Raw genomic sequence first — 25,742 nt, forward strand, 5'->3', positions numbered from 1 at the left:
TCCGATTTTGCAGTTAGACCCAGCTGGGGCTCGAAACTGGCTCCAGACGTTTGGTAGCATTACCAGATGGTGGGATCCTCTTAGGAAGTAATTCTGTGGGCTTTCTATTCCCTAACCAGGTCTTTGAACATAATGTGTTTCTCACCCCCAGCAAACTCAGCCTTCCCATTCCCTAACTAACCGGTCTCTATGTCTACTCTAGGAAGAAATTAGGAGAGGAAGACAGGGACCAGAGAGAGGAGAAGGAGAGGGAGATTATGGTCTCCTATCTTCCATATATGCTAGTAGAAGCCAATATTATTTTTCTTCTCAGTCATCAGGATTTCTCCCACCTTCTCAAGGGTCACGTTCATGTTTTTAGCTTTGTTTTGTTTTATTTTAAGAAACCTGTCTCCTCAGGGCACCTGGGTGGCTCAATCATTAAACATCTGCTTCAGCTCAGGTCATGATCCCCGGGTCCTGGGATCTGGTCCTACGTCAGGCTCCCTGCTCAGTGGGGAGTCAGCTTCTTCCTCTCCCTCTGCCCTTCCCCCCATCTTGTTCTCTCTTTCTCTCTCTCTCTCAAATAAATAATAAAGATCTTTTAAAAAATCCATCTCCTGCTTAGGCTTATCTGGTGATTCTTTTTTATTTATTTTTTATTGAAGTATAATTAGCATACAGTGCTATAGTAGTTTCGGGTGTATAATATAATGATTCAACAATTCTATGCATTACTCAGTGCTCATCACGATAAATGTGCTCTTAATCCCCTTTATCTGTTTCACCCATCCCTCCACCCACCTGCCCGGTGATTCTTAATTTCAAAAACAATTGCAATCTTTATCAACCATCCCATAGGAGGAGCATAATCTGGGTTTGGATTAGACACATCCCTGCCAAAACCAAAAATATAAATTATTTTTAAGGTGGTTCCTCAACAAAACCAGTGTTTGGTTTTGGTCGTGGCTTGTTTTGTCATTTTTATTTTTGTTTTCGTCCACCCAATATTTCTCCCTTTCTATTCATTTCCATGCCTTGTCCCCATTGATTTTATGAGCTTCCAAAAGTTGTGCCCTCGATTCCCTTTTGCTTACGTTAGCCAACTTTTGGTTAGCTGGCTTTGGGTTAGCCAGCTTAGTTGTTCATAAACAAAAATATTAACCCATACGCCTGGGTCTCATTTTGGCTCTCATCTCTTCCTCCTGTCCTAAATTTGCTAGTGCTTAAGCATAGATTAGGTAACAGTGATCCAAATTTTGTCTTCCCAGATAAATTTCCCAAGCAGTAAACTGGATTTAAGGGAATGAGGGACAGGAGCTGATACGAGAGGAGAATATTTCAGCAGTAGGATATGACGAGGTATATTTGTAAGACACCAAGAAAGCTGTGAGTGCGTAAGTTCTCACTTACCCCCAGTGGGACACTGGGGGTAAGGACTTTGAGTACTTACAATTTTACCCATAGTTGGCTTTAGTGAAAAACTGTGCCCAATGCCCTGCTTATTTCTTCAGCAATAAAAGCCACTGGGACGGAGATCACTGAGATTCAGGAAAAGGGGTAAGACCAGAAGCCACTGGCAAGCAGTAGCCGAGCTGACATTATAGATCTCCTTCTTGCAAATATGGGGTCATTCAAATGCTGTCAGGAGCACATCTCTTCTGCTCTTCCCACCAATACTGGGGGGCGGCGGGGGAGCAGAGCAGATATTGTGGTTTTCATTTTACTGTTGAAAACACTGAACTTTGGAGGGAGGAAACAGGTTTTCCGAGAGTCCGAGGCTGAAACCCACATCTTCTCATTTCTCCTATAAAGAAACCAAAGAGGAAGGCTAACTAGTGAACTGGCAAAAAGGAACAAGGAGTAAATGAATGAGGAGGAGTAGGCTTTGAATTATTAGTAGCCATTACTGAGGTTCCCCCCTGTTAGGTTCCGAGATAAGTCCCTAACCTTCAAGATGGGGATAACATCTGGTTGCCCGAGAGAAGGGCCTGGGAGCACAGCAAGGGCTCAACTAACGTTTAATGAATGAATGACACACAAGATAGGATGCACCACACCAGAGAGGGCCTTAGGGCCCTGCAAGGCGTTCCGGTTCCGCACAACCAGTAAACAGAAGCCTCCGGTGAGGATCTATACAAAAGCTCTGGACCAAGCTCCCCGGCTCAGCGCTCAACGGCACAAACTTTTATACTCAGATTTTGTTTTTCAGCTGACGAGGTCCAAAATGAGGAGCAACCGTCCCTCCTTGCAACCACCCGCTGTGGCAAACCCCCGGGAAAAGAGTTTGCGGTGGGCTTGGGGGCGGCTCCCTGGGCTCTCCGCGTGCGCCTCTCCCGAAGAGCGTTCTCGGAGCGATCCCAGGCTTGCCGGAGACCGGCGGCGGCTCCGAGGCGTGGAGTCGCTGTCAGGTCCAGCCCGACCGAGAGGCGCCCCCGCCTGGGAGCCCCGGGCTGCGGGCCGCTCGGAGCAGCGTCGCCCAGCGGGCAAAGGCGGCGGGCGCGTCCCGGAGCCGCCCTCCTCCCGCAGCCCGCGGCGTCCGCAGGCGGCCCCCTCGCGGGGCGGCGGGGAGAACTCGGCCGGCGCTGGCAGGTCGGGCCGCGGCCGAGCCGGAGCCGCTATTGGCTGGCCGGGCGGCGGCGGAGGGGCGGGGCCGCCGTGATTGGCGGGGGCCCCAGCCGGAGGGGGCGGGGCCACTATATCAGAGGAGTCCCGTCGCGCCGCAGGCAGTCGGGCTGCTGGAGTGCGGCGCCGCCGCGGAGACCCGGGCAGCCGGCGGGCGGGCGGGCTGGCGAGGGGGTGGCGGGGAGGAGGGCGCGGGGGGCCGCGGGGCGCGGGGCAGCGGACTGCGGCGCTGCAGCCTCCCGAGGGCCAGCCTCGCCGAGCCCGGGGCTGGGTCTGAGCCGCGGCGAGGCGGCAGCCCCGCGCACACCAAAGAAGAGGCGGCTGTGGCGGCAGCGGCGGCCCCAGCCATGCTGTGCTATGTGACGAGGCCGGACGCGGTGCTGATGGAGGTGGAGGTGGAGGCGAAAGCCAACGGCGAGGACTGCCTCAACCAGGTGACGACGAGGGGCCGGGCGGGGGTGGGGGTCGGCTGGTCCCCCGAGGCCGAGGAGCCTCGCGGCGGCGCCAGGCTCCGGGGAACGCGGCTTGCCGGGGGGCGGGCGGCGCTGCGGCGGCGGCCGGGGGGAGCGCGTCCCGGGCGGCTCGGCCCGCGCCCCCTCCTCCGCGCGGCCGTGGGGCACGCGGTCCCTGCAGGCTGCGAGCGCGTGGCGGGGGGGTGCCGAGGACGCGCGCGGCGGGCCTGCCACCCTGCCCCCCCCAAACCCCGCACTTTCCCGGAAGAAGGCGGCCCAGCACACCTGCCGCAGGTGTGTGCATGATGCCGCCTGTCGGGTCCCCGCGGGGTCTGGCAGCGCCAGCTGAGCCCTGAGATGAGGTGGCTGCTGGCGGTCGCAGGTCCCTGGGGTTGCTTGGCAGACAAGCGGGGCCCTCGTCTCTTGCTGCTTCTCAAATGGACCGTTCACCTGCACCTCCCCGTTTGCGGGGCTCTAGAGGACCGTGGGTTTAGGTCATGCACTCCGCTGCCTTTAAAGCCCGCATTTCCTTAGGAGTCGAGAAGAATGGTTCGAAACAGTGCGTGTTGGTAGGACAGACAGCAAATTTGATCTCAAGTGGAAAGCTGTGCCCTCACATCCCCTAGACCTGAGATGTTTGCAAAACCTCTTGTAACAAGCTTAGTTGACACTTGTGGCGTGTTTCCTCAATGTGTTTGTTTTTTTGGAGTCCAGATGGTTAAAATTGTCCGGATAATCTGCCGGATCAGCTGTGCAGGTTGTGCTGGTGGAGGAAATTCCAGTGATTGGAATAAGAGGGAAAATACCCTGTAGATTCCCTTCCTCAGCCTTTCTGGAAGGCTGCTTCTGAGGACATCTTTTTCTCTACCGCAGAGGACAGTGTCCTGGGTGTTAAAGGAAGCACAAGCCTCTCTGTTGGTTTAGCAACACTGGGATCTTAGAACTTTGTTCTTACAGCTTAAAACAGGCATTGTAACACCTTTGCTGAACTTTGTTGAAAAGCAAGCGGGAATCTTAGACCCAGATGGTGTCCTTGGGTTTGCTTGCACTTCATGAACCATTTCCTCATCCTGTTGCCTTCATTTTTGTTCTAGGTGTGCAGGCGGTTGGGAATTATAGAAGTTGATTATTTTGGATTGCAATTTACGGGTAGCAAAGGTGAAAGTTTATGGCTAAATCTGAGAAATCGGATCTCCCAGCAGATGGATGGGCTAGCCCCTTACCGGCTTAAACTGAGAGTCAAGTTCTTCGTGGAGCCTCATCTCATCTTACAGGAGCAGACTAGGTAAAGTGACACCGAAATAAACCAATGTCAGATAGACCTTTGATTCCATTTAGAAAGGGCCGTTGCCCTTCCCCAGCGATGTTCACAGGCAAATGCGTTTGATACAGAGTGAGCTGGTTGGTAACTGAGAAGTTTTCCACGGCCCAGCCCTTCTGTTGAGGTGAACAGGGAGCTGCCCAGTTGGCCTGGGGTGCATTTTCTAGCTCTTGAGGTTTTTCTTGTCTTGTAAACAATGAGGCAGCAGGTTTGAATACTTAAAAACACTCGGGATCAGTGCCACAACGCAGGAAAAAAAAAAAAAAAGGTTAAAACCCCAACTGACTTCCTGATAGCGGCATATAATGCCCGATAGTAACCTCTGCCTCAGCCGTGTTACTACAGGTCACTGTAGACCGTTCTAACAGAAAGCAGGAAACAGTTCCTCTTGGGTTACTTAAACTTAGTCAACTTCTGCCTAGTGTCAGATTACAATATGCAGCAAAGAGCTCTGTCCGACTCAGAGCAGAATTGTAGAAGTTTTTTAAGTTTCTTGTATACTTGGTAAGAGAACTTTGTAAGGCTGGTGTAATCGAGCTCCAACCTATAGATAAATAACACATGATTGTTTAGGTTGTTGAATTCGTCTCTTTACTTCTAGAAAACCACCAGCCGTGGTAGACAACCGGAGCGTGTTGTTTCCTTTTTCAAACAGAAAATTCTTTTTCCCCTGGACTGACTGTAATACTTCTCAAGGATGAGCCAAATTAAGAAACTGGCGTTCAGTATTTATTGCTGAAATGTAAGAGATCTAAATCATATAGCGGCATGGTACAAAAAAAAGAACGAAAGAAAAAGAAAACGACTTTTAAAAATAACAAACTTTGGATCTGAGTTCTAATATTTTTCATAATCCTTTGGTTTGGAAATTTGCCATGCACATGAAAAACGTGAACATGACAATCTCGAGTAAAGATAAGTGAGCAAAATCCTTTAAGAGTTGTTAGCATGTCATTTTTTTTTGTCCTCTGCTGAAGGACCAATAGAAACATATTTTGAAATACTGTTCATTTGAATTTGAAATGTCTCTTTTACCTTGTTACAGAACTTTATTAAAGGGCAAGGGAAATGTTCAATTTGTCTCTGGGTAAGCTAGTATTTTGCATTCTTAGTGTTCCTGAAAATGTCTTGCAAAATATTCACATAATTGAATGTTTAAGATTGTTTTAGCTGTTTATATTAATCAGAATAGGTGCTGTTTGTTTGTTGGTTTGTTTTTTAACTTAAGGCTGATTCATGAAAGTTTCCACTCTGCACTTCAACGTGATAACTTGGAATCAAGTAAGAGAAAAGGATGCGCGCACACACACACACACGCACACATACTACAACATATTGGAATTTTCATTGCGTAGTTCTGCAATCCTTTGCAGATCTCTGGATGCAAATCTATTTTGATGTTACAGCTTAATTTTTTAAATCTGCAGAAGCTTTGAGGACCAACTACATTTCATTTAAACAATGGCTGCAGTCATAATAGCATGATCCAATGGTGTTATGAATGATTATAGACTTTAAAGTTTGCCACTGGATGGTCTTTACCTGTGCTTTCTGCAATTGAGTTAATAACCATTATTAAGTCCATTTTATTCATGCAAGAAATAGAGATATTCTGTGAGTTAGAAATTTCCTACTTTGTTGACTCAGCTGACTTTAACTCTTGAGATCCATGCCTAATAGCAGCACTCAGAGAATATATACCTAGTTACCTAGGTAATTTTTGACTCTAGTTCCTTTTGAAATCTTATCAAAAAGTTAGCGTGACCTAAGCATTTGATTTGCTTTTAAAATATTGGTAAATTTTACTGGTTTTTCATGAGGTTGTCCAAAATACAGAATTTGAAGAAAGTGCCACCTAAAGCACAGAGCATTCTGCTTTAGTAACTAAAGTGATTGTAATTAACATTTGTACCTTTTTATTAGGATCATAAGTTGTGCTGGATCCAGTTTAGTTACAATTAGCCTTGTTTTTACATGCATGTAACTCTGGAGCAAAAATACTGATTTTCTCTCACGTCATGTCAGTCAGATAAAGCTAGTTGGTAAACTTTTTGATGTTTAATAATTTGTTATAAAATATTTGTATGAACTCCTGTGAAAATAAAGTAGATCTGTTTACATGGTCTGTAAACCCAGCTCTGCCAGTCCAGGTAGGAGCTGTGATTTCCTACCCTCTCAAAGTCAAGTCAGGAGGGGACATTTAGTATACTGAAAGTGTCTGGATAGTTTATTAAATGGTTCTGAACTATCCTGGCCAAATTGGTCTCTGTGGAGAATTAAAGTAGCCCACTCACTGTAGAGCTGGTCGGAGTGGGGGCAGTGAATGTATTACTTTGCATCAGATTAAGGAGACAGCCACAGGAAGGCCTGTTGGTAACAGGAGAGTCGTTGGGAGGGGAGGGGGGGCAGAAGGGCTGCATTCTAGGTACAGCTCTGCCCCCAACTACCAGAGTGTCCAGACTTCCAAGACTGAGCCAACCCTGAGCTGCTTCTCAAGTTGAAAGCCTAGGAAAAGTTTCTCTCTAAAAATCCTTTCTAGCAGCAAATTTTTTTTTCTTTGCTTCTGCTTCCTCTCTATCTTATTTTCCTCAATGTTTTCCTAAATTTATTTTTCTGAAGACCCCCCCCCAAAAAAATGAAGAAAGAAAAACCATATCAAGTGTCTGCTTAGATTGATACAGTTAATCTGGTCTCTGATTTGGCCTAATTTTAGATTTGGTTCTTTACCCAGATTATGATGTTTGGCTTTGAAGGCGGTGGCAGGGTTGGGGGGAGGGGTGTCTGGAAAGTAACCAGAGAGTCTTGTTCAGACTCAGCCGGTCATTTCAGAGGCAGAGACAAGCAGGTATATTCCTCAGATGTTGGCCATGCTGTGCGTTAAAGCTAAAAGTGAAACTAATGTATTCTGGAGGTAGATCTGAAATAATAATGATCTTTGAAATTCTTGCCTTTTAAAGTCTCTCTAGTTATTCACAGCAATTGAGACCAGATTTTGTCAACATTTTCAAAGCCAGAGATTTGAGAATTACATGCTTCATCTTCAGAGATGGTGATTATACTGCCCACTGCCAATAAAATCTTTGTTTCTCCTGACTTTGCTACATTTTAGCAGAGTTCTGTGATCTTTGCTAGGGGCCCTCCCACACGTCCTTAAGACTCATCAACACCTGAATTCTCTTTCCCAGAAATCAGCCTCAGTGCAAGGGTTCCATGAATCCTGAACTACATGTTCAGAGAAATGCTGTAATCCTGAACGTTGAATTTCATAGAGATTTCAGCTGTGCGAGCAAGTGGTGCTGAGTTTGACTCCACTCGTTAAATCCCGCTGTCCTCCATTGCGCCTTGGGAAAGCCTTTGCTGGGTCTGCCCAGGAGACTGCACTGTCCCAAGACATCAAGTAGCTTTCCTTTATAGCATCTAATGAGCGTATAACACTACCATTTACTTATGTGACAATTTGTTTATTGTCAGCTACTCTAATAATTTAAATTCCGTGAAGCAGGGGGCTGATCAACATTGTATCCCCAGAGTCTACCAGGTGTCTGGTGCATAAACATTTGTTGAATCCATGAATTAAGAAATTAGAAATAAAAATGGGGTTAACAGATATTAATGATATAAATTTTCTTACAGCTAGTGAAACGTTTACCAGTTTGCTTTTATAAACTGAAAAGTTTGAGACAATCTAAAAGAAATCTCACCATTAAAAAATGTTTTGTAGTGATTACTGTCTGTTAAGAATTTTCTCTGTGCTCGGCATTCTTTTGCTTCCTTCCTTCACTCTCTCCCCCCCACCCCAAGCCTTTTGTTTACTGTGGCTATTAGTTCTCATCTAAAATGAACTACCACTCGCCTGGACCTTTTATGAAATTCAGATAGTTTTTAAGCAACAGACTCTCTTAATCTAATTTTCAGCCAGTTTGTAGGTTCTAAGTACTTATTGAACCACGTGTTCCCTTTCTCCCAACAAAAATCACTTGGATGTCAAAATCCAGGGAAGATGGCCTCATTGAATCCACAAAGCAAGTGCCAAATGCAACCATGGGCACAGTCTGCCTTCAGCTGAGGTCATGATCCTTGAGTCTCCAGATCAAGTCCCACATTGGGCTCCCCGCCTGGGGGGGAGTCTGCTTCTCCCTCTGACCCTCCCTGCTCTGCTGCTTTCATTCTCTCTCTCTCTTTCTCTCTCAAATAAATAAATAGGTGTTCAAACCAAATCATATGGATCCTAGCCAGGACCTGTAATCATGTACAAAATTTTTCAATATGTTGTCACTGTCGGTAAAGCCTGCTTAGCATAATTTACCTTTGTGGGGTTCAGAATATGGTATGTGGTATGTGGTATGTTGGTCAAACCCCTTTGTGGGGTTCAGAATATGGTATTGTGGTATGTTCTGTAGATACTGTTGCAGCAATATTTATCTGCTGTAAAGGTATCACTGTGTTTTTCATATCAATTCTATGCCAAAGAGTAGAATGACACATTCCTTTTTTTTTTTTTTTTTTGTATGACCAAGGACAAAACAGACTCCAGGAAAGAAAAGCAGACTTTGCTACTGTTTTCAGAAAGTATTAGATTTCTGAATACTAATTTAACTATTTAGTCTTTCTTTTTATGCAAAATATAGGATATTTATAGCCACAGATCTCCCGTCTGGACACGTTCAAGTATCTTTATGAATTTCTCATACGTGTGTATTTGTATGAAGTTTCCAAAGAACATTAAGAAATTGATTTTTTATGTAACCAAAATGAACTTTTAATTTTAAATCTGTCATTTGAACTAAAAGTGGACTATTTAGATGGCACATAGGGTCAGACTCAGGGTGCCCAGTGACGCACAGCTCTAGGCGAATGAGGTCCTCTCTCAGTCATGCCCCACTGTAACCTGTTTCTAGAACTCTCCTGGATCTAACAGCACTCCCCGCGATCCAGACCATTGGGAAAGATCTTGTAGGGAACACATTTAAACTGCAGGATGGCCTGGGTTATTTTTTGCCTGGGTCAGGTATCTGCTGTGAGTTAGTAATCCTATTTTTTCCAAATGCAGATCTCATGCTTCTGGTAATCACTTCTGAGATGGGGGGTTTCCCTTCCCTTTCTGCCCTACCCGCCCACCCCCCCACAACCCTGTGTCTTTTAACTGCTTTGGAATCTGAGAAAGAACAAATTTGTTCCGTGGTTCACATTTTCCATTTTGGGCTTTGAGAAGGATTTCCTTAAACTGAATAGAGACCTGACTTGGTCATTATTTGGTCCTGACAGCTTCTCAATCGCAAGCCTTCCATGGAGAGTAGTAGATCTGATAGTTCATTTTAAGATAGGTAGGTACTCATTTGAATTCGGAACCATGACCAAAAGGATTTTCACTAATGTTATTTACTGAGCCTCTTATTATGAGTATTTTCAAACATGTAGATAAGTCGAAGATTTTTACAGTCAACAGCCAATACCCTGATCTAAATTCTACTATTATAGTTTAATCAGCTTAATACACTTGCTTTATCACAAGTTTGTTTTTGATGTGTTTCAAACTAAGTTGTGGGTAAGTACACTTCCCCCTAAAGACTTCAGTATGCATATCCTTAAGTAGAACTCTGCATTTGTCTACAGTTTTTTTTTCCCTTTTGATAAGATATTTACATACGACATAATGCGTAAATCCTAATTATACCATTTGATGAGGTTTGACAAATGGATATATCTGCTTAAACAAAATCCTTACTGAGATTTAGAACATTAGCGCCACTCCAGAAAGTTCCCTCATGCCCTTCTGAGGTCGGTCTCTGCCCTCCTTCCCCACCCCTGCCCCCCACTGCACAACCAGGGTTGTGTGTTTTCCCAGCATGGGGTAGTTATGCCTGTCCTGCTTCACGCAGATGGGATCGTGCGGCGTGTGCTCTTTTGTGTCTGGCATCTTTTGTTCATTTTAATTTTTTAGAGATTCACCTTATTGTTAACATATATATCAGCGGCTGTTGCTTGCTAAGTAGCAGTCCATCGTGTGAACAGGCTACTGTCGATCCGTACTTGTGTTGATGAACACTTGTTTTCCAGCTATTCTGAGTAAAGCTGCTGTGGTCAAGTACAATCTCTTTTGTAGACATATATTTTCATTTCTCTTGAGGAAATACCTCAGAATGGGGTAGCTGGGTCACAGAGGAAGTGATCATTTAGTTTTGTAAGTAACTGCCAGCCCTTTCCCCAAAGCGTCCCACTCTGTGCTCCCACTGAGAGTCTCTGAGTCCTCCACATCCCTGCCAGGCTTCCGGGGGCGGGTGGGGGGGTGGGTTTCATTGATAGGTCTCTTTTGATTAATAATGTTAAACACATTTTTCACGTGCTTATTGGCCTTTCCTACATATTCTTTTGTGAAGTATCTATACTCGTCATTTACCCATTTTTACTGAGTTGTTGCCTTTGTTTTTGATCCATGCAGATTCTGCCATCTACCCGTTCTCTGTCAGAGATGTGTTTTATAAATGTATTTTCTCCTGTGGCTTGCCCATTTTCTTTTCTTTTTTTTTTTTTTTTAAGTTTTTTTATTTATTGGGGCGCCTGGGTGGCTCAGTCATTAAGCGTCTGTCTTCAACTCAGGTCATGATCCCGGGGTCCTGGGATCAAGGCCCACATCAGGCTCCCTGCTCAGCAGGAAGTCTGCTTCTCCCTCTCCCACTTTCCCTACTTGTGTTCCCTCTCTCGCTGTGTCTCTCTCTGTCGAATAAATAAAATCTTTAAAAAAAAAAAAAGATTTTTTTATTTACTGAGAGAGAGCACAAGCAGGGGGAGGGCCAGAGACAGGGGGAGAAGCAGGCTCCCTGCTGAGCAGAGAGCCTGATGAGTAGAAATTTTTAATTTTGGTAAAGTCTGATTTGTCCGTTTTTCTCTTTTATGATTCTTAACTGTGTCCTGAGAGACACCTTTGCCTACCGCCCAAGGGATGGAGATACCCTCTCATGTGTCTGTCTAAAAGTTGTTACGGTTTTAGCTTTTACATTGAAGCCTAGGATCCGTCATGAACTGATTTTTGTTTCAGTGGAATTTAAGACACGAAACAAAAAATGTATAGTGATTCTTTTTTTTTTTTTTAATTTGATGGTTTTTAAAATATAGCTCAGCAGTTGGAGCTTGGTTTAAAATAAACCCGTGTGGTGAACTGGCTCACTGGCCTGAGGCAGGCACACGGGGGAGCTCAGAGGGGGTCTGACTGGGTGAGAGACACACCGGCATCACTGGCCAGGGTCAGTCAGGTCTGGGGGAGAAACACTGTTCAGTTGTTGGCATTGGAGAGTTTTTAAAAATCACTTCTTAGCCATTTTAAAGATGCTTTAGGCTTGTTACTTCAGTGTTGAGTCTAACAGCAAATGTGAATATAGTTGATTTACATTTGTGTCACAGAAAGTTCTTCAAAATGACGTCACCGGGAAGATACCAGATGGCAGTGATTGAGTACAACCCCCCTGTGATGGGCAGGTCAGCAACCCCTGTCGGTTTGCCAAAAAGTTCTGCTTTGATTATTAGGTGATTTCTTTATGAGACAAGCCAGTGTTCAGAGGACAGTTCTCTGCTCACAGTTCTTAAATGACCTCACTCTATTCCTTAAAGCTATGGGAAGGCATTAATTTTTAAAGTAGAAGAAATTTGAAGGACTTTGAAACAAAAATGTCCTTAGGATATGTGACTTTTTTTAATTAGAATATGGCAGATCCTTAATATTTACTCCATTTTTTTAAATCTTCCATAATGACACAGCAGGGGTGAATTCATTTGTGCCCATGATGCAAAGACCCGACTGAGCCGGAATGTTTCGCTTTGAGCCTCCAGACCGATCCGCATATTGATGGAATCCATTTGCTTGATAACTGAGTAAAACTTGAGGAATCACGCAGCCAGAAGAATGTTTAGAAAATTCAGTTTCAGCTTTTGTCTGCAGGACATATTCACAGATATTTGCTTAAGACAAAGACTTTTTTTTTTCCCAAAGACTTTCTTTCTGTTTGTGATTCTAGCACGTAGCCTAAAGCCAATGAGAGATGTCAACCACTTTTGATCTTTAGTTAAAAAAAATTTTCAATGAGGCGCCTGGGTGGCTCAGTCAGTTAAGCAACAGCCTTCGGCTCAGGTCATGGTCCCAGGGTCTTGGGGTCGAGCCTTGCATCGGGCTCCCTGCTCGGTGGGAAGCCTGCTTTTCCCTCTGCCCCTCCCCTCTGCTGGTGCGCTCTCTCTTTCTCTCTCTACTCTCTCTCAAGTAAATAAAATCCTAAACAATTTCATTGCAGGTATGACTTCTTTGCTCACATCTGCTTATTTTGATATGATCGGTATCCTTTCGCCCATTTTACAAAAAGGGATGGCGGGGGGGGGGGGTAGTCCATGAACTAGATAGTTAACAGAGCAAATGGTTCAAGAGAAAAGTAATAGGAAAAAAAAAAGTGTTTGATTCAAAATCACCCTGCGAACACTTGAGCCATCCCTGGATTCCTCGTTGGAATGTGTCTCCGAGCTGTGCCACCGTCGCTGTTGGGAAGAGGACATGAAATCGTGTGTTGACGGCTCACTGCAGCTGGTGACCCTTGTGGTCATTGCTTCCTTGTCTTGTTCTCCTCAAGAGCATCAACGTGTCCCCCAAAAACCAGTTTGAGGAGTTACCGCAGTAGGCATCATCCCTTCATGCTAAAGGCTCACCTGTTCCACCTAAAAAGGATCTATCAGATCGGTTCACCCTGTGACCCCACGGTAGGGCTCGGCCCGGAGGCAATGAATGACAAATATTTGTTGACTTCAAATGGAAAGATTCCCTGATAGCCGTGAAACTGCAGAATACAGGAAGGGCCCTATCAGGAAGTTCACCTAGCGGGAAAGGGGAGGACTGTTCTACTTACAGGGTATGCACTGCCGTCCAGCCTAGAAGGGGGTACGGAGAAAAGGCCAGTTGTCCTGCTGCTGGCGCCTTTTGAAATGCTGACCCACAGGCTGAGAAAAGATCGCGTGCGGTCTCAGACCCCAGACCACCTGTTCGTATTCTGTTCCTGCTCCTTCGCCTTTGACTCTGGCACCTGCCTCTCTAGGAGTGGGCGTGGGTAGTTCAGAAAGAGAACTTAGATCAATTTTGAGACTCTTGGAGGTAAAGCGTCACTCGTGCAGCAGAGAACTAGTCTCTAGGTTGATATAAAGAAGTTAAAAGATACCTGAGCAGTATTTACATGGAGAAGACTTGGTTTGTGGTGATGCCCTTACACTCGTTCAGCCTGTAATTTCTTCTTTAGCATCACCATGTGTTCAGAGTTTTGTGTCCAACTGTTCGCCCTCCCGTGAGGACAGAGACAGGGATACGTCCACCAAGATGAAATTTACTGAACAGCCGTCGAGAAAGCCTTGGACAGCTGAAGCAGTGTTGTACCACCACGATCGCATGGGAGTGCGAGCCCTCACGGCTCAGATAGCTATTTTAAAACAAGCTATTTCTGTGGTTATTTCTTTGCCCCAGTAGGGACCCCCTTCTCAGTTGAGTGGTGTCAAAAATACTTTAACAGATGTTTGGGTTAATAGAAACCGTGCTTGGGGCGCCTGAGTGGCTCAGTGGGTTAAGCCTCTGCCTTCGGCTCAGGTCATGATCTCAGGGTCCTGGGATCGAGCCCCACATCGGGCTTTCTGCTCAGTGGGGAGCCTTCTTCCCCCTCTGTCTCCGCCTGCCTCTCTGCGTACTTGTGATCTTTCTCTCTCTATCAAATAAATAAAATCTTAAAAAAAAAAAAAATAGAAACCGGGCTTATCTTCTTCCCGTGCTCTTAGGCATTCTTACCGTGATTTCATCATTGGGACTTTGAATCCAGAAAAACCTGCAGTATTTGTCAGAGTCTGATAACTTTAAATATTTCTTTATCTTTCTAGAACAAACAAAACGTTGAACTTAAACATCTCTTAAAGGAAGATTAGTGGTTCTTGTCTGCCTGATGTTATGAGACTGTCCATAGGGGCCCTCCCCCTTGTACTTCTAGTCCGGCTTCTCTCTGCTTTTCTTATATTGCTCATGTGTCCCTTCTACCTAGGATGTCAGACATAGGACTAGTATATAAATAAAAGCATTGTTGATGGGGTGCCTGGGTGGCTCAGTGGGTTAAAGCCTCTACCTTCAGCTCAGGTCATGATCCCAAGGTCCTGGGATCGAGTCTTGCATCGGGTTCTCTGCTCCGCAGGGAGCCTGCTTCTTCCTCTCTCTCTGCCGGCCTCTCTGCCTCTTTGTGATCTCTGTCAAATAAATAAATAAATAAAAACTTAAAAAAAAAAAAAAAAGCACTGTTGAGGACTGGAATCAGGGTATCCAGCGCAAGCGGGAAGCTGGGAGTGTGAGCTGTATTCAGAGCAGTGTCAGAGATTTACTGCCGGTCGTAACTCATTTGTTAGTGGGAGGAATATTGTGATATTTAAGCAAGTTTGAAAAGCTATAACAAGTCATCAAAGGAAGGTTATACCCGTACATTTGCCAGAGTCAAATTTTATAACCTAGGCTGGTCTGACTGTGGCAGTTTTAGATACTCTGTTGGGAATCTTGGGCAGTCTGGATTAACGGGCAACGTAGGTGGCGTTTCCTGGGAGTTTCTAAGTCTGACACACCTTATAGGAAACGTAGCACGTAATACTGTATGCAGTTAGGACAGGCACAAATGGAATGGAACTTGGGGCCGGCAGACGATGTGGGGTTTTACATCCATTCACAAGGTTCTCTGGTGCTCGAGACACTTGAGAAGTCAGCTAATGTGCAGCTAACTGTAAAAGTTAATTTCAAATACTGTGATAGAGAAATAAACAGTTTGCACAGGATATGGATGAAAGAGTATCTCAGTGAGGGGACAGGAAAAATGCCCCTCAGGACATAGGGAGCAGCCAAGACCAGACACACGAGGACATGAACTTGCTAGGTCTTTCCAGGAAGAGAAATTGTCCCTTTCCTGGGGGCATAGTTGGTGGAGGGAATGACGGGACTTGTGGCTGAACGTTGGGGGCCAGACTCACAGAACCCGGATTCATGCCAATAGCATGCTTCTTTGGCAAACAGATGGGATCCCTTGAAGAGTTTTTGAGCTGACAAATGGCAAACTTACCCCAGAAGCAAGTAGCTTGGAAGGTGGATTAGCAGAGTCTAGAGGGATCGGCTTGGGGGAGAGTGTAAATTCTCAGTTGAGAGACACAAATAGGTCATAGGAGGTAATGATAGGGAGACTACAACTGACTTTAAAGAGTTTGCAGAGATAGAAAGTAGGTAGAAATAAAACAAAATGTCAAAAGTGGGTCTATGGGTAAAATAACAAATAAGCCTCAGGTTTCCACTGGGAGAAAAAGTAGGTTTGGATGGGACGCCTGGGTGGCTCAGTTGGTTAGGCCGCTGCCTTCGGCTCGGGTCATGATCCCAGGGTCCTGGGATCGAGTCCCGCATCGGGCTCCTTGCTCAGCAGGGAGCCTACTTCTCTCACTGCCTCTGCCTGCCTCTCTCTGCCTGCTTGTGTGTACTCTCTCTCTCTCTCTCTGGCAAATAAATAAAATCTTAAAAAAAAAAAAAAGTGGGTTTGGGAAGGAAGGCGGTGAGTCTGGTTTTGAACAAAGTGAAATTAGGATCCTGAATATCCCAAGTGGAGGTGTCTATATTTGACATTTGAATATCATTTGAATATCATGCTTAGAGAAGTTGGGGCAAACTAGAGATCTGAGAGTCATTTGAATAAAGGTGAGGAGCTAAGATATCAAGTCCACATCGAGATCAAGTTTTTCTCAAAGTAATTTCTTTAAAATTTTTTTAAGTTTAATGCAGAAACTTGTGTGAAGTTATTTTATATTTGATAACTTGAATGTTGCTGGATTTGTCTTAATTAAATTTGTTTTTGTCTCAGTTATACATTTTATTCCAGAGAAACTTAAGTTCTTACACTTATGTTGCCTTAATATTCATGATTTAAAAAAACAAAACAAAACAAAACAAAAAAACAAAAACGGCTCTTTACTGGCAAGCATTTTCAGGGTAGCTTTTTAAATTACTGTGTTTTCCTTACCTAAAACGATTTATGAAATTGCTAAGCAGGTTAAGCTTGATATCAAGCTCGTCCCGGGGATAACCTCCTTCTCGCATGGCTCTGCAGGCATATCTTCTTCTTGCACATCAAGGAGACCCTCCTGGCCGGCCACCTCCAGTGCTCCCCGGAGCAGGCAGTGGAACTCAGCGCCCTCCTGGCCCAGACCAAGTTTGGAGACTACAATCAGAACACGGCCAAGTACAGCTACGAGGAACTGTGTGCAAAGGAGCTCTCCAGCGCCACCTTGAACAGGTGAGGCTGCCCTGGGGCAACTGTATTCATACAGCTAGTGAATTTATCCGTATTTCCTGAAGAAAATGCATCTACGGTCTATATACGGATAATTGGTGAGGCTAAGACTAGACCATTGCCCAATAGACCATTAGCCAGTTATTTTCCAAAGATTCTTAGCCTTTTCTTTGAGAAATTTACAGATACCAAACATAATCCACCTAAATCAATGCCCTTATATAAAATGCTATGGAACAGGAATTTTTAAAATCTCTCGGACCTCTGAAGGATGCAGATTGCTTCAAAAGTATATCACGTATGTCGGTATTTTCTTCGTCCCAGCAAGGATTAAACCAAGAGACCTAACGTGTCCCAGTTACCTATTCCTGGGGAGTAAGTTACCCCAAACTTAGGGACTTACAACGACAAATAGTATCTCTCCCTGCTGTGGGTCAGAAATCTGGCTGTGGCCCGGCTGGGTTCTCCACAATCTTGCATGAGGCAAACTGTTGGTGGAGTTCATTGTCATCCAAAGGCTCAACAGAAAGAGGGATCCCCTTCCAGGTTGACTCACGTGGTGTGTTGGCAGGGCCTTCTTCCCTTACCACATAGGCCTCTCCAGGGGGCTGTTTCATAACATGGTAGCTGGCTTCCCCCAGGACAAGCCATCAGTCGGAGCAAGAGGGAACACCCAAGACCAAAGTCAAGTCCTTTTGGAACTTAATCTCAGAAGTGAGTGACATCCCATCACTTCTGCTACGTTCTGTGCTTTAGAAGTGAGTTGTGAATCCAGCCAGCTGTTAACACAGCTGGTACACAACACTCGGGTGAAGGGAAGTGTACAAGGGTGTGACTCTCAGGAGGTGGGGATCTTGAAGGACTGTGTTAGAGGCTGTCTGCCACCATAGATAGAATAAATCCTGTAGTCTTCAGTTGCAGGTGATCTCATCAATCCCTTACAATGAAACTTACAAAGTAAGTGTAGACACCTGTGTGAGTTCCTATATGCAAAATTTCTTAACGTATATTTTTAGAGATTTTCCATAATTCTTCCAGTTCACCCCATCCGGCATCCCCACTTGCTTTTTCTACTGAATATTTAACACTTGGGATCTGGAGTGGTGCCTCAGAAGTATTTTACAGTCAATTTGCTAAATAAATGAAATGTCGATGCTACATTGCTTTGAGTTTTCTACATCCGCGTGATTCACTAGTGAAAATGGTACTTATTTCTCTCTAAAGTCCACATCAGTTCATCTCCCCATATCTCTCTGCCCTTTTGGTGTCCAACAGCATTGTTGCGAAGCATAAAGAGTTGGAGGGGACCAGCCAGGCTTCGGCCGAATACCAGGTGTTGCAGATCGTGTCGGCAATGGAAAACTATGGCATTGAGTGGCATTCCGTGAGGGACAGCGAGGGCCAGAAGCTCCTCATTGGGGTTGGACCTGAAGGAATCTCAATTTGCAAAGACGACTTCTGCCCAATTAATAGGTAACCTAAGTCTTACATTTTTGTTTAGCCCAAAGCATGCATATCCCTTTATAGCTCTGCATAGGAAAATAGATCAAACCAGAAAGGGATTTGCTAGACACTTACCTTTTAGGAATCAGATGTTTCATTTTGGGCATGGATATTAATTTTATTCAGGCCTTGACAACCATTTAATTATTTTTTATTTCATTTATTTTTTTTTTAAAGATTTTGTTTGAGAGTGAGAAAGAGAGCGTGCATGAGCTGGGGGAGGGGCAGAGGCAGAAGGAGAAGCAGATGCCCCTCTGAGCCAGAAGCCTGACCTGGGTCTCCATCCCAGGACCCTGGGATCACGACCTGAGCCAAAGGCAGATGCTTCCCCGACTGAGCCCCCCAGGTGCCCCTACATTATTTTTAAACTGTGAATTTAAGTGTACTGATGTGGCAGAATTAATATTTTTCAAAAAAGTTCACTGCTGTTAAAGTCTCCTTTCCACCTACACACACACACACACACGCACACACAGCTCACTGCAGCACTTCTCTCCACACCCGTTCTCCCACGCCTTTCTGAGCAGGGAGTGCAGTGGCTACTTATAGCCCCAGCCCCACTGGGTCCCGAGCACAGCCCGTGACAGATCTCCCCTCCAGGGCCGGCTCACGTTTCTCTTCCCGGGTTTTCAGGATTGCTTACCCTGTGGTGCAGATGGCCACCCAGTCGGGAAAGAACGTGTACTTGACCGTCACCAAGGAGTCTGGGAACAGCGTGGTGCTCTTGTTCAAGATGATCAGCACCAGGGCGGCCAGCGGGCTCTACCGAGCAATAACAGAGACCCACGCTTTCTACAGGCACGTAGCGCTCCGTACCCCACAACCTTAGCTCCGGGTTTTCAGGTGACAGCAAGGTCCCTGTGGTTTCTGGTACCATTGTGTCCGTGGATCTTGTGCAGGACTTAGAAAATCGGCTGCTTTCGAACATTGGTCCTGCTCTGCTGTAGCACGGGGATCCTTATCAACATGGTCCCACTCTCCCCTCAGCACGTGCGTGGGAACAGGCTGCGCACACACCCCCTGCTTCTCTGACCTTATTCCCTCACGGCACCTCCTCGCTGGGCCTGACCCACAGCTGCTTCGCTCTTGCCCAGCAGGGTGACCTAAGTCGTCTCTGTGGGAGAGCGGCTACCCCCCGATTGCTCGGCGCCCAGGAAGGATTTTCTAGCCACACTAGCGATACCCTCGTTTCGGAAGGTGCCTTAAAGCAGACTTGTGATTTGACCCAAATATGTGAGAAATTAAGGCTGAGAAATTTAATTGCAATCTTAACCTTTTTTCTGTTAAGATAGACATACAAATTTTGGAGCAGAATGGAAAATTGGTGGGAATTTTTAGCATAAAGCCAGGAAAGAAGAACATGTCCTTTTTTTCCTGCCACGAGCTGTTTTTGACTGGAGCTCCTGTCCCCGGAGGCGGAGGCGCATGCTCACTGTCCTCTCTGTTGACGGCTGCTTTATCCCAGGTCCTCAGGGACACTGGAGAAACAGAGAGGTAGAATCATTGAAATGTTGAACACACGTAACCCTGGAAGAATTTACTTTTGGGCATGCGGGCAAGAATTCAAATGTCCCCTGACACGAATATTCTTGGGCATGGTAGCATTGGAAGGTCCGAATCATGGGAATGCCCGGGCTCAGGGTACTGAAGCGGACGTTCCGTCTGTCCCTGCAGGTGTGACACGGTGACCAGTGCCGTCATGATGCAGTACAGCCGAGACCTGAAGGGCCACTTGGCCTCTCTGTTTCTGAATGAAAATATTAACCTTGGCAAGAAGTACGTCTTCGATATTAAAAGAACGTCAAAGGAGGTGTATGACCACGCCAGGAGGGCTCTGTACAATGCTGGCGTTGTGGACCTCGTGTCGAGAAGCGAGCACAGCCCTCCCAGCTCCCCGCTTAAGTCCTCGGAGAGCAGCCTGAACTGCGCCAGCTGCGAGGGCCTCAGCTGCCAGCAGACCCGGGCGCTCCAGGAGAAGCTGCGCAAGCTGAAGGAGGCCATGCTGTGCATGGTGTGCTGTGAGGAGGAGATCAACTCGGCCTTCTGCCCCTGCGGCCACACCGTGTGCTGTGAAGGCTGCGCGGCCCAGCTGCAGGTGAGGGGTGCTCGGCGGCCGCCCCTCCCCCTGCGCACAGTCAGTGAGCACCTGCCGGGTGCCGGGTGCGAGCCGGAATGCCCAGCCCTACCTGCACCCCTGGGGTGGGGGCTTCTCCTATGGGGACTTCAAAGGTACTGCTCTTGGGAAACACCCTGGATCAGCGCACTGTTTCCAACAGTGTAATTGCTCTAAGTCGTGGACCCTTTCCAGGTTCTGGAAACGAGGCTCGGACTCACAAGGTAACACATCTTGTGAGCCGGTGAGCCGGAGGCACTGAGGAGCACTGTCTTTATGATTTACTTAAAATATTTGAAAAAGAACACTGCGAAGCGGTAGTTAGAGCTCACCTTCAGTTCCATGGAGGGATTGTCGGCCGTGATTATCTGTGATTAATTTCCTCTTATTGCCGCATATGCCTCAAGAGGGCATCCTGGATCGGCTCTTAGGTAGCAAGTCAAACTAATTTTAATATTAATACAGTCAACAAAAGCAACTCACGTATATTTCCCTTTTTCGCACCTTACATTTTCCGCTTACAGTAATGTTTTCAACATGTCATTTCTAAGAACTGGTTGCTAAATGTCACTGTGGTTTTATTTTAAAATTAGCCCCAAACACTATCTAGTCCTTCCAAATCTGCTAATTTCGGAACTATTTTTATGGTTATATACTGAGCTGGCAGGACACCTTTGTCCTTCCTGAGAGTAGATAATGAGTTAATAACAAGGAGTTTCTTCTCCAGGGACAGTAGGTCAAGGACTTGCCTTTTCCCACCCCCCCAACCCTGCCCCCACATGGTTGGACCCCCATGCCTAATGCTCCCTTGTGGCTGAGGGAGGGCCCTGCTTGCTGAGAAGCCAGCTGGGGATATGAAGCTGTGACCTGGGATTCAGAGCAGAGCCAAGTTCATGGGCCACATGGCATCAGCCTGGCCGCCCTGGCCTGGGTCAGCCCCCTGAGCCAGGGACACCCGGACTCTGGAAGGGTCTCAGCTTTCCTGCATCCCACTGCCAGAGGGTTGCACTCTGCCCTTGCAGGGAACACAGCCTCACCCCACAGCAAGAATTCCGCGCTAATCACTTTACTCGTCGTGCCTGGGTTAGAATGGGATGAGAAACCTAATTACATGCCTGCGGTTTATACTTTTTCATAATATTTTGAATCCCTAGTAAGGTATAGACTTTCAAACCTGTTAGAAAGCAAAGATATCAGGGTGCCTGGGTGGCTCAGTTGGTTTAGCGTCTGCCTTCGGCTCGGGTCACAGTCCAGGGTCCTGGGATCCAGTCCAGCATCGGGCTCCCTGCCTAGTAGGGAGCCTGCTTCTCCCTCTGCCCCTCCCCCTGCTCATGCATGCTTTCTCTCTCTCTCTCTCTATCAAATAAATAAAATCTTTAAAAAAGAGAGGGACCACAAAGATCTACCCCTTTAGATCTAGAAATAGCCGCGGCCACAAGTTACATAGCAGACTGACTAGAGTAGGTGCCGCTCGTGAGCACTGAACACGCATCCTCCGAGGCGTCCTAACGAGTGCCGTGGCCTTCTCTTTTGCAGTCGTGTCCGGTCTGCAGGTCGCGGGTGGAGCACGTGCAGCACGTCTATCTGCCGACCCACACCAGTCTGCTCAACCTGACCGTGATCTGACGGGTTGTGCCCTTCACGGGACGTGCCATGTTTCCACGGACTGCACTGCTACTTAACTACACAAATGATAGATCGTGGAGAAAACAGCCTGACACGCCCATCTGCCATGCAACATTTAAAAAAGGAAGAAAAGGACAAATCGAGTACTCCTCCCCGCCGAAACACACCCCGTGTAGAGTCCGCGCCGGTGGTGGTGGGGCCGGGAAGAGTTCTGGACACGGACACGTCCCCTGGACTCACTCTTCTCGTGATCCAGTTAAAGGAATAAGTAGGATCTGTGATGTCAGTTAAGTGGCAGCAGAGCCAAAAAGTGGGTACCTGTTAGGAAAGGATATTGTGAAGTCTCCTGATGTATCCCGAGGTAAGTTTCCTCCGTGGCAGCAAATTTTGTAAGAATTCGTTTTAAGAATTTACTTGGTTCTTTTTGTACGGTTGTGGAGCTCTGAACATTTTCATAGGAAACTTTTCTTAAAGAAACAGTCATCTTAATGTCATTTCGGTTTTTGTAACTTGCTCAAGAACGACTGGGTCCACTCTGGGGCTTTCAAAACGTTGACAACCAGGTTGTCAGACGTAAACCGGTCTGGCTAGTGGAAGACAGAGAACTCAGTATGCACGACTTCCTTTACCCCCTCCCTGACCTCTTTCCCCCAAGTCTTTTCAATTATAAAATGCTACCAGTCTGGTTATAAGATTTCTGTGGAGCAGTCCACACTCCTCGGGCTCTTGAGTTGCTGGGATGTTTTATTGAAGTTGAAAAGGGGACACACGTTCCTTGGGAAGCAGAGCATTGCCTACAGAGATGAAGCCTCACGGTGTACAACCCGGGGGGGGGTCCCCACTTCTCCCAAAACCTCCACTCCAGCTTCATCCCCTGGGTTGCTTTTGCTCGAGCCATCAAGCCTTTTATAGCCTTATCGTAGGTATCTTAGATTATCGTATGCTTTTTTTTTTTTTTTTTTTTGGTAGTAAATGCTTAAGTATTAACTTCCGGTGGTCCCCTCCCTAGGTCTTTGAGGGGCTTCGAATTTCTTTGTTTCTACATTCTTAGTCACATTTTCCACTCCCACTGGGGCATTTTGGACGCTGGTCAGCTTGTGGGTTTTCTAGGACGTCGGGACACCTAGATGACCTTATTGGGTGCAATACTAGCTCAGTGAAAGCTAGAAACCTACACTGTCACTTTACTGAGATTTCCGAGTATACTTTTCATATTGCCTTAATGTAGCAGTAATGTGTTTATGCATTTGTTTCTTTGCACAGACATTTTGTCAAATATTAAAACTCTACTTTTTTATGGCACATATTAGCATATAAGCCTTTATTCCAAGAGGTATTTATTTTTTCACTTGTAAAAAAAAAATAATGTTTCCACATAAAGAACTCTGTTATATCCTAAAGGACTTCTGTCTTTTGTATTCAGGATAATAAAGACTTTAAAGCAGATGTGGTGTTTGTGTCTTCAGGTTTCTTGTCATTTAAACCAGGTTTATTCATTAAAAAAAGGAGGAGCGTTGATAACATCCCACTTGCTACCTACTTTGGTCCCATATGGAAAATTTGAAAATGTTGAGGCTATCGGCCCTAATCGAGAACATTCATCCCATGATTCACTCCTCTGTTTTCTGGTCTGGGATTGAAATATAGGTGAAAGTGGAAGAAGATACATAAACGGATGAAATTTTAACACCGGGGACAGGACTAGAAAGTTACTGGAGAGGGAAAGGAATCGTGGAGTTGGAAGCTAAGTATTTAAACTCAGGTGATGCTGCTAAGTTAGTTGCCTGGTCGGGACAGGGGAGCACCTGTCCAGGTCCGAGCAGTCACCGTCTCAGCAGCAGACTCGAGGACTGCATTCTGTGCGACGCCGAGCCACTAGGATCCACTCCAGGCACGTCCGCTGGTGCGGCTCAGGAAGTGCTCGGTGCAGTCGGGAACCTGGGCATCGTGTATGGAACTGATAATTACCTGTAGCAGTGGAAGGACGTGATTTCAGCTGCAGCAGCAGTTCAGCCCTTGACCAGTATAATTATTTCCAGAAAACAATCTTCTAAAAATTGAGAGATGGGGATTTGTTTTCTACGATTCCTATACCTAATCCCATCTCCCGTCGCGTTCTCGCAATCCTTTGTTCACGCCACACATTTGTTGACTACCTAGGTTATTAACGCTAGCTGGAAACTTAACAGGGATCGATACAGGAGTGATCTGTCATTGCTTCATAGGGAGAGGTTCAATAATACTCAGAGTCGTAGAGCACGAGGCCCGGAAGTGTCACGGCAGGGTCAAGGGGTTGAGTCACAAGAAGGTAGTTGTAAAACGTGGCTCGCTGGGAAAAAGTGGGTGTGCTTTGAGAAGTGAGGAGACGCTATGAGCTTACCAGAGGGCGGTGAGCTGAGGACAGAGATGTGCATTTGGTGGTGAGGGGAATAAATCAGGGAGGTGCCCTAGGAGGAGGCCAGGCCAGAGAAGCAGCGTGGTTTAGTATTTTCAGTGGGAGGCGTGGGTCGGCCTGGAGGAGACAGACCTGGACAGGGTGCTTAAAAGACACAGCAGGGAGGGTTAAATGAGAGAGACAGAAGCCTCAGGAGGCTATTCTGTCAAAAGACGTAAGTGATAAGACTTGAACAAAAGAATTCTTTCACCTTTTTATTAACAGTTACAAAAATAAGAAATGGTTTTCCCCATCCTGCCCCATTCCCGTATGTCTGTATTTACCCCCTCATGGATGGGGACCCAGACGTGATGCTGACAGATTCTGGGGTTGTCCCCTTACCTCTGCCCTTGAACATGGAGGACCAGAAGCCCCATGGGTGACGGCTCGTGGGTAAAGCATGATCTCTTCCAGGAAAAACTTGAGAAATGCCCTGTAGGACAGAAGTTGGAGCAAATTTCCCAGCACAGACACGGGGGAAAGTGCGTGCCAGCAGTCACGGCAAGGGTGCCCGACGGAGGAGGAGTACGAGGGACGCCTGGGTGCCGAGGGAGCTCAGAGTCAGCCGCAAAGGCCAAAGTTTTGGTTTGGTTTTGTTTTTTAAGGATTTTACTTATTAGCAAACACAGGCGGGGTGGGGGGAGAAGTAGAGGCACAGGGAGAGACAGACAACCCCGCTGAGCAGGGGACCCAACACAGTGCTCGATCCCAGGACCCCAAGATGATGACCTGGACCGAAGGCAGACGCTTAACCCACTGGGCCACCCAGGTGCCCCATGGCCAGAGCTTTTTATACGGTTCTTCCAAGCAATGGGAAAAAGCCTAGATGGCAGTTTGAGCACAGTCAGAGTCTGAAACAAAAGGGAGCCGTTTTTGTCTTTCCCAGCGCTTATCGTGTTTAGTGCCTTCTCACGGAAATCCTAAAATTTCCATCACTTTCATTCATGTTTGCAGAATCTCCTTGACATGAGTTTGTTTGAAAACTGCAAGATATTGAAGAATTAGCCCTATGCCTTTTAAAATCGAATGCTAGGAGCCCGCAGACGACACAAACTTCACACGCCTGCCAGTTGCTGAAAGAAAATAATTCACCCCAAGCCAAAGCTAAGCGTCTCTCATTCATAAATTAGCTTGTGCTGCTGCTGCAGAGGAGAAGAAAAACACTTGTAAAGGTGCAAGGGGGCCCTCTATCAAGGAGCGATCAGGAGGAAATTCCTATACATGTTTATGAAACGAAAAGATGAATAGTTCTAAGACCCAAAACAACACGTGCATGTGTATATGTGGGTATAGACCTATGTATTACATGCACATTACATATACACGTATTCTCTTTTTTATTTTTTTATTTTTATTTTTTTAAAATTTTTTAAAA

General features: G+C 46.1%; 1 protein-coding gene across 2 annotated transcripts; it reads left to right on the top strand.

Moving 5' to 3' along the window:
* The first annotated feature begins 2,781 nt into the window (after nucleotides 1-2,781).
* MYLIP (myosin regulatory light chain interacting protein) lies at nucleotides 2,782-23,379 on the top strand. 2 transcript variants are annotated; one of them, XM_080805383.1, is made up of 7 exons: nucleotides 2,782-3,038; nucleotides 4,151-4,341; nucleotides 16,509-16,694; nucleotides 17,967-18,164; nucleotides 18,828-18,992; nucleotides 19,869-20,289; nucleotides 21,844-23,379. In XM_080805383.1, the coding sequence occupies exons 1-7, from the start codon at nucleotides 2,952-2,954 to the stop codon at nucleotides 21,931-21,933; spliced, it is 1,338 nt and encodes a 445-aa protein (XP_080661509.1). In that variant the 5' UTR covers nucleotides 2,782-2,951; the 3' UTR covers nucleotides 21,934-23,379. The 2 variants fall into 2 exon arrangements, with proteins under 2 accessions (XP_080661509.1, XP_080661510.1); XM_080805384.1 differs by having other exon boundaries at nucleotides 2,896-3,038; nucleotides 4,256-4,341.
* Nucleotides 23,380-25,742: the final 2,363 nt, after the last annotated feature.

This window comes from Martes martes (assembly GCF_963455335.1).
Source record: "Martes martes genome assembly, chromosome: 6".
Lineage (NCBI taxonomy): Eukaryota > Metazoa > Chordata > Mammalia > Carnivora > Mustelidae > Martes > Martes martes.

Bases quoted from the DNA above. Each gene is read 5' to 3' on its own strand.
- MYLIP (XM_080805383.1), top strand. From the start codon at position 2,952: ATGCTGTGCTATGTGACGAGGCCGGACGCGGTGCTGATGGAGGTGGAG. The intron at 3,039-4,150 runs GTGACGACGAGG...TTTTTGTTCTAG, and splicing joins GCGAGGACTGCCTCAACCAG to GTGTGCAGGCGGTTGGGAAT. The intron at 16,695-17,966 runs GTGAGGCTGCCC...GGTGTCCAACAG, and splicing joins TCCAGCGCCACCTTGAACAG to CATTGTTGCGAAGCATAAAG.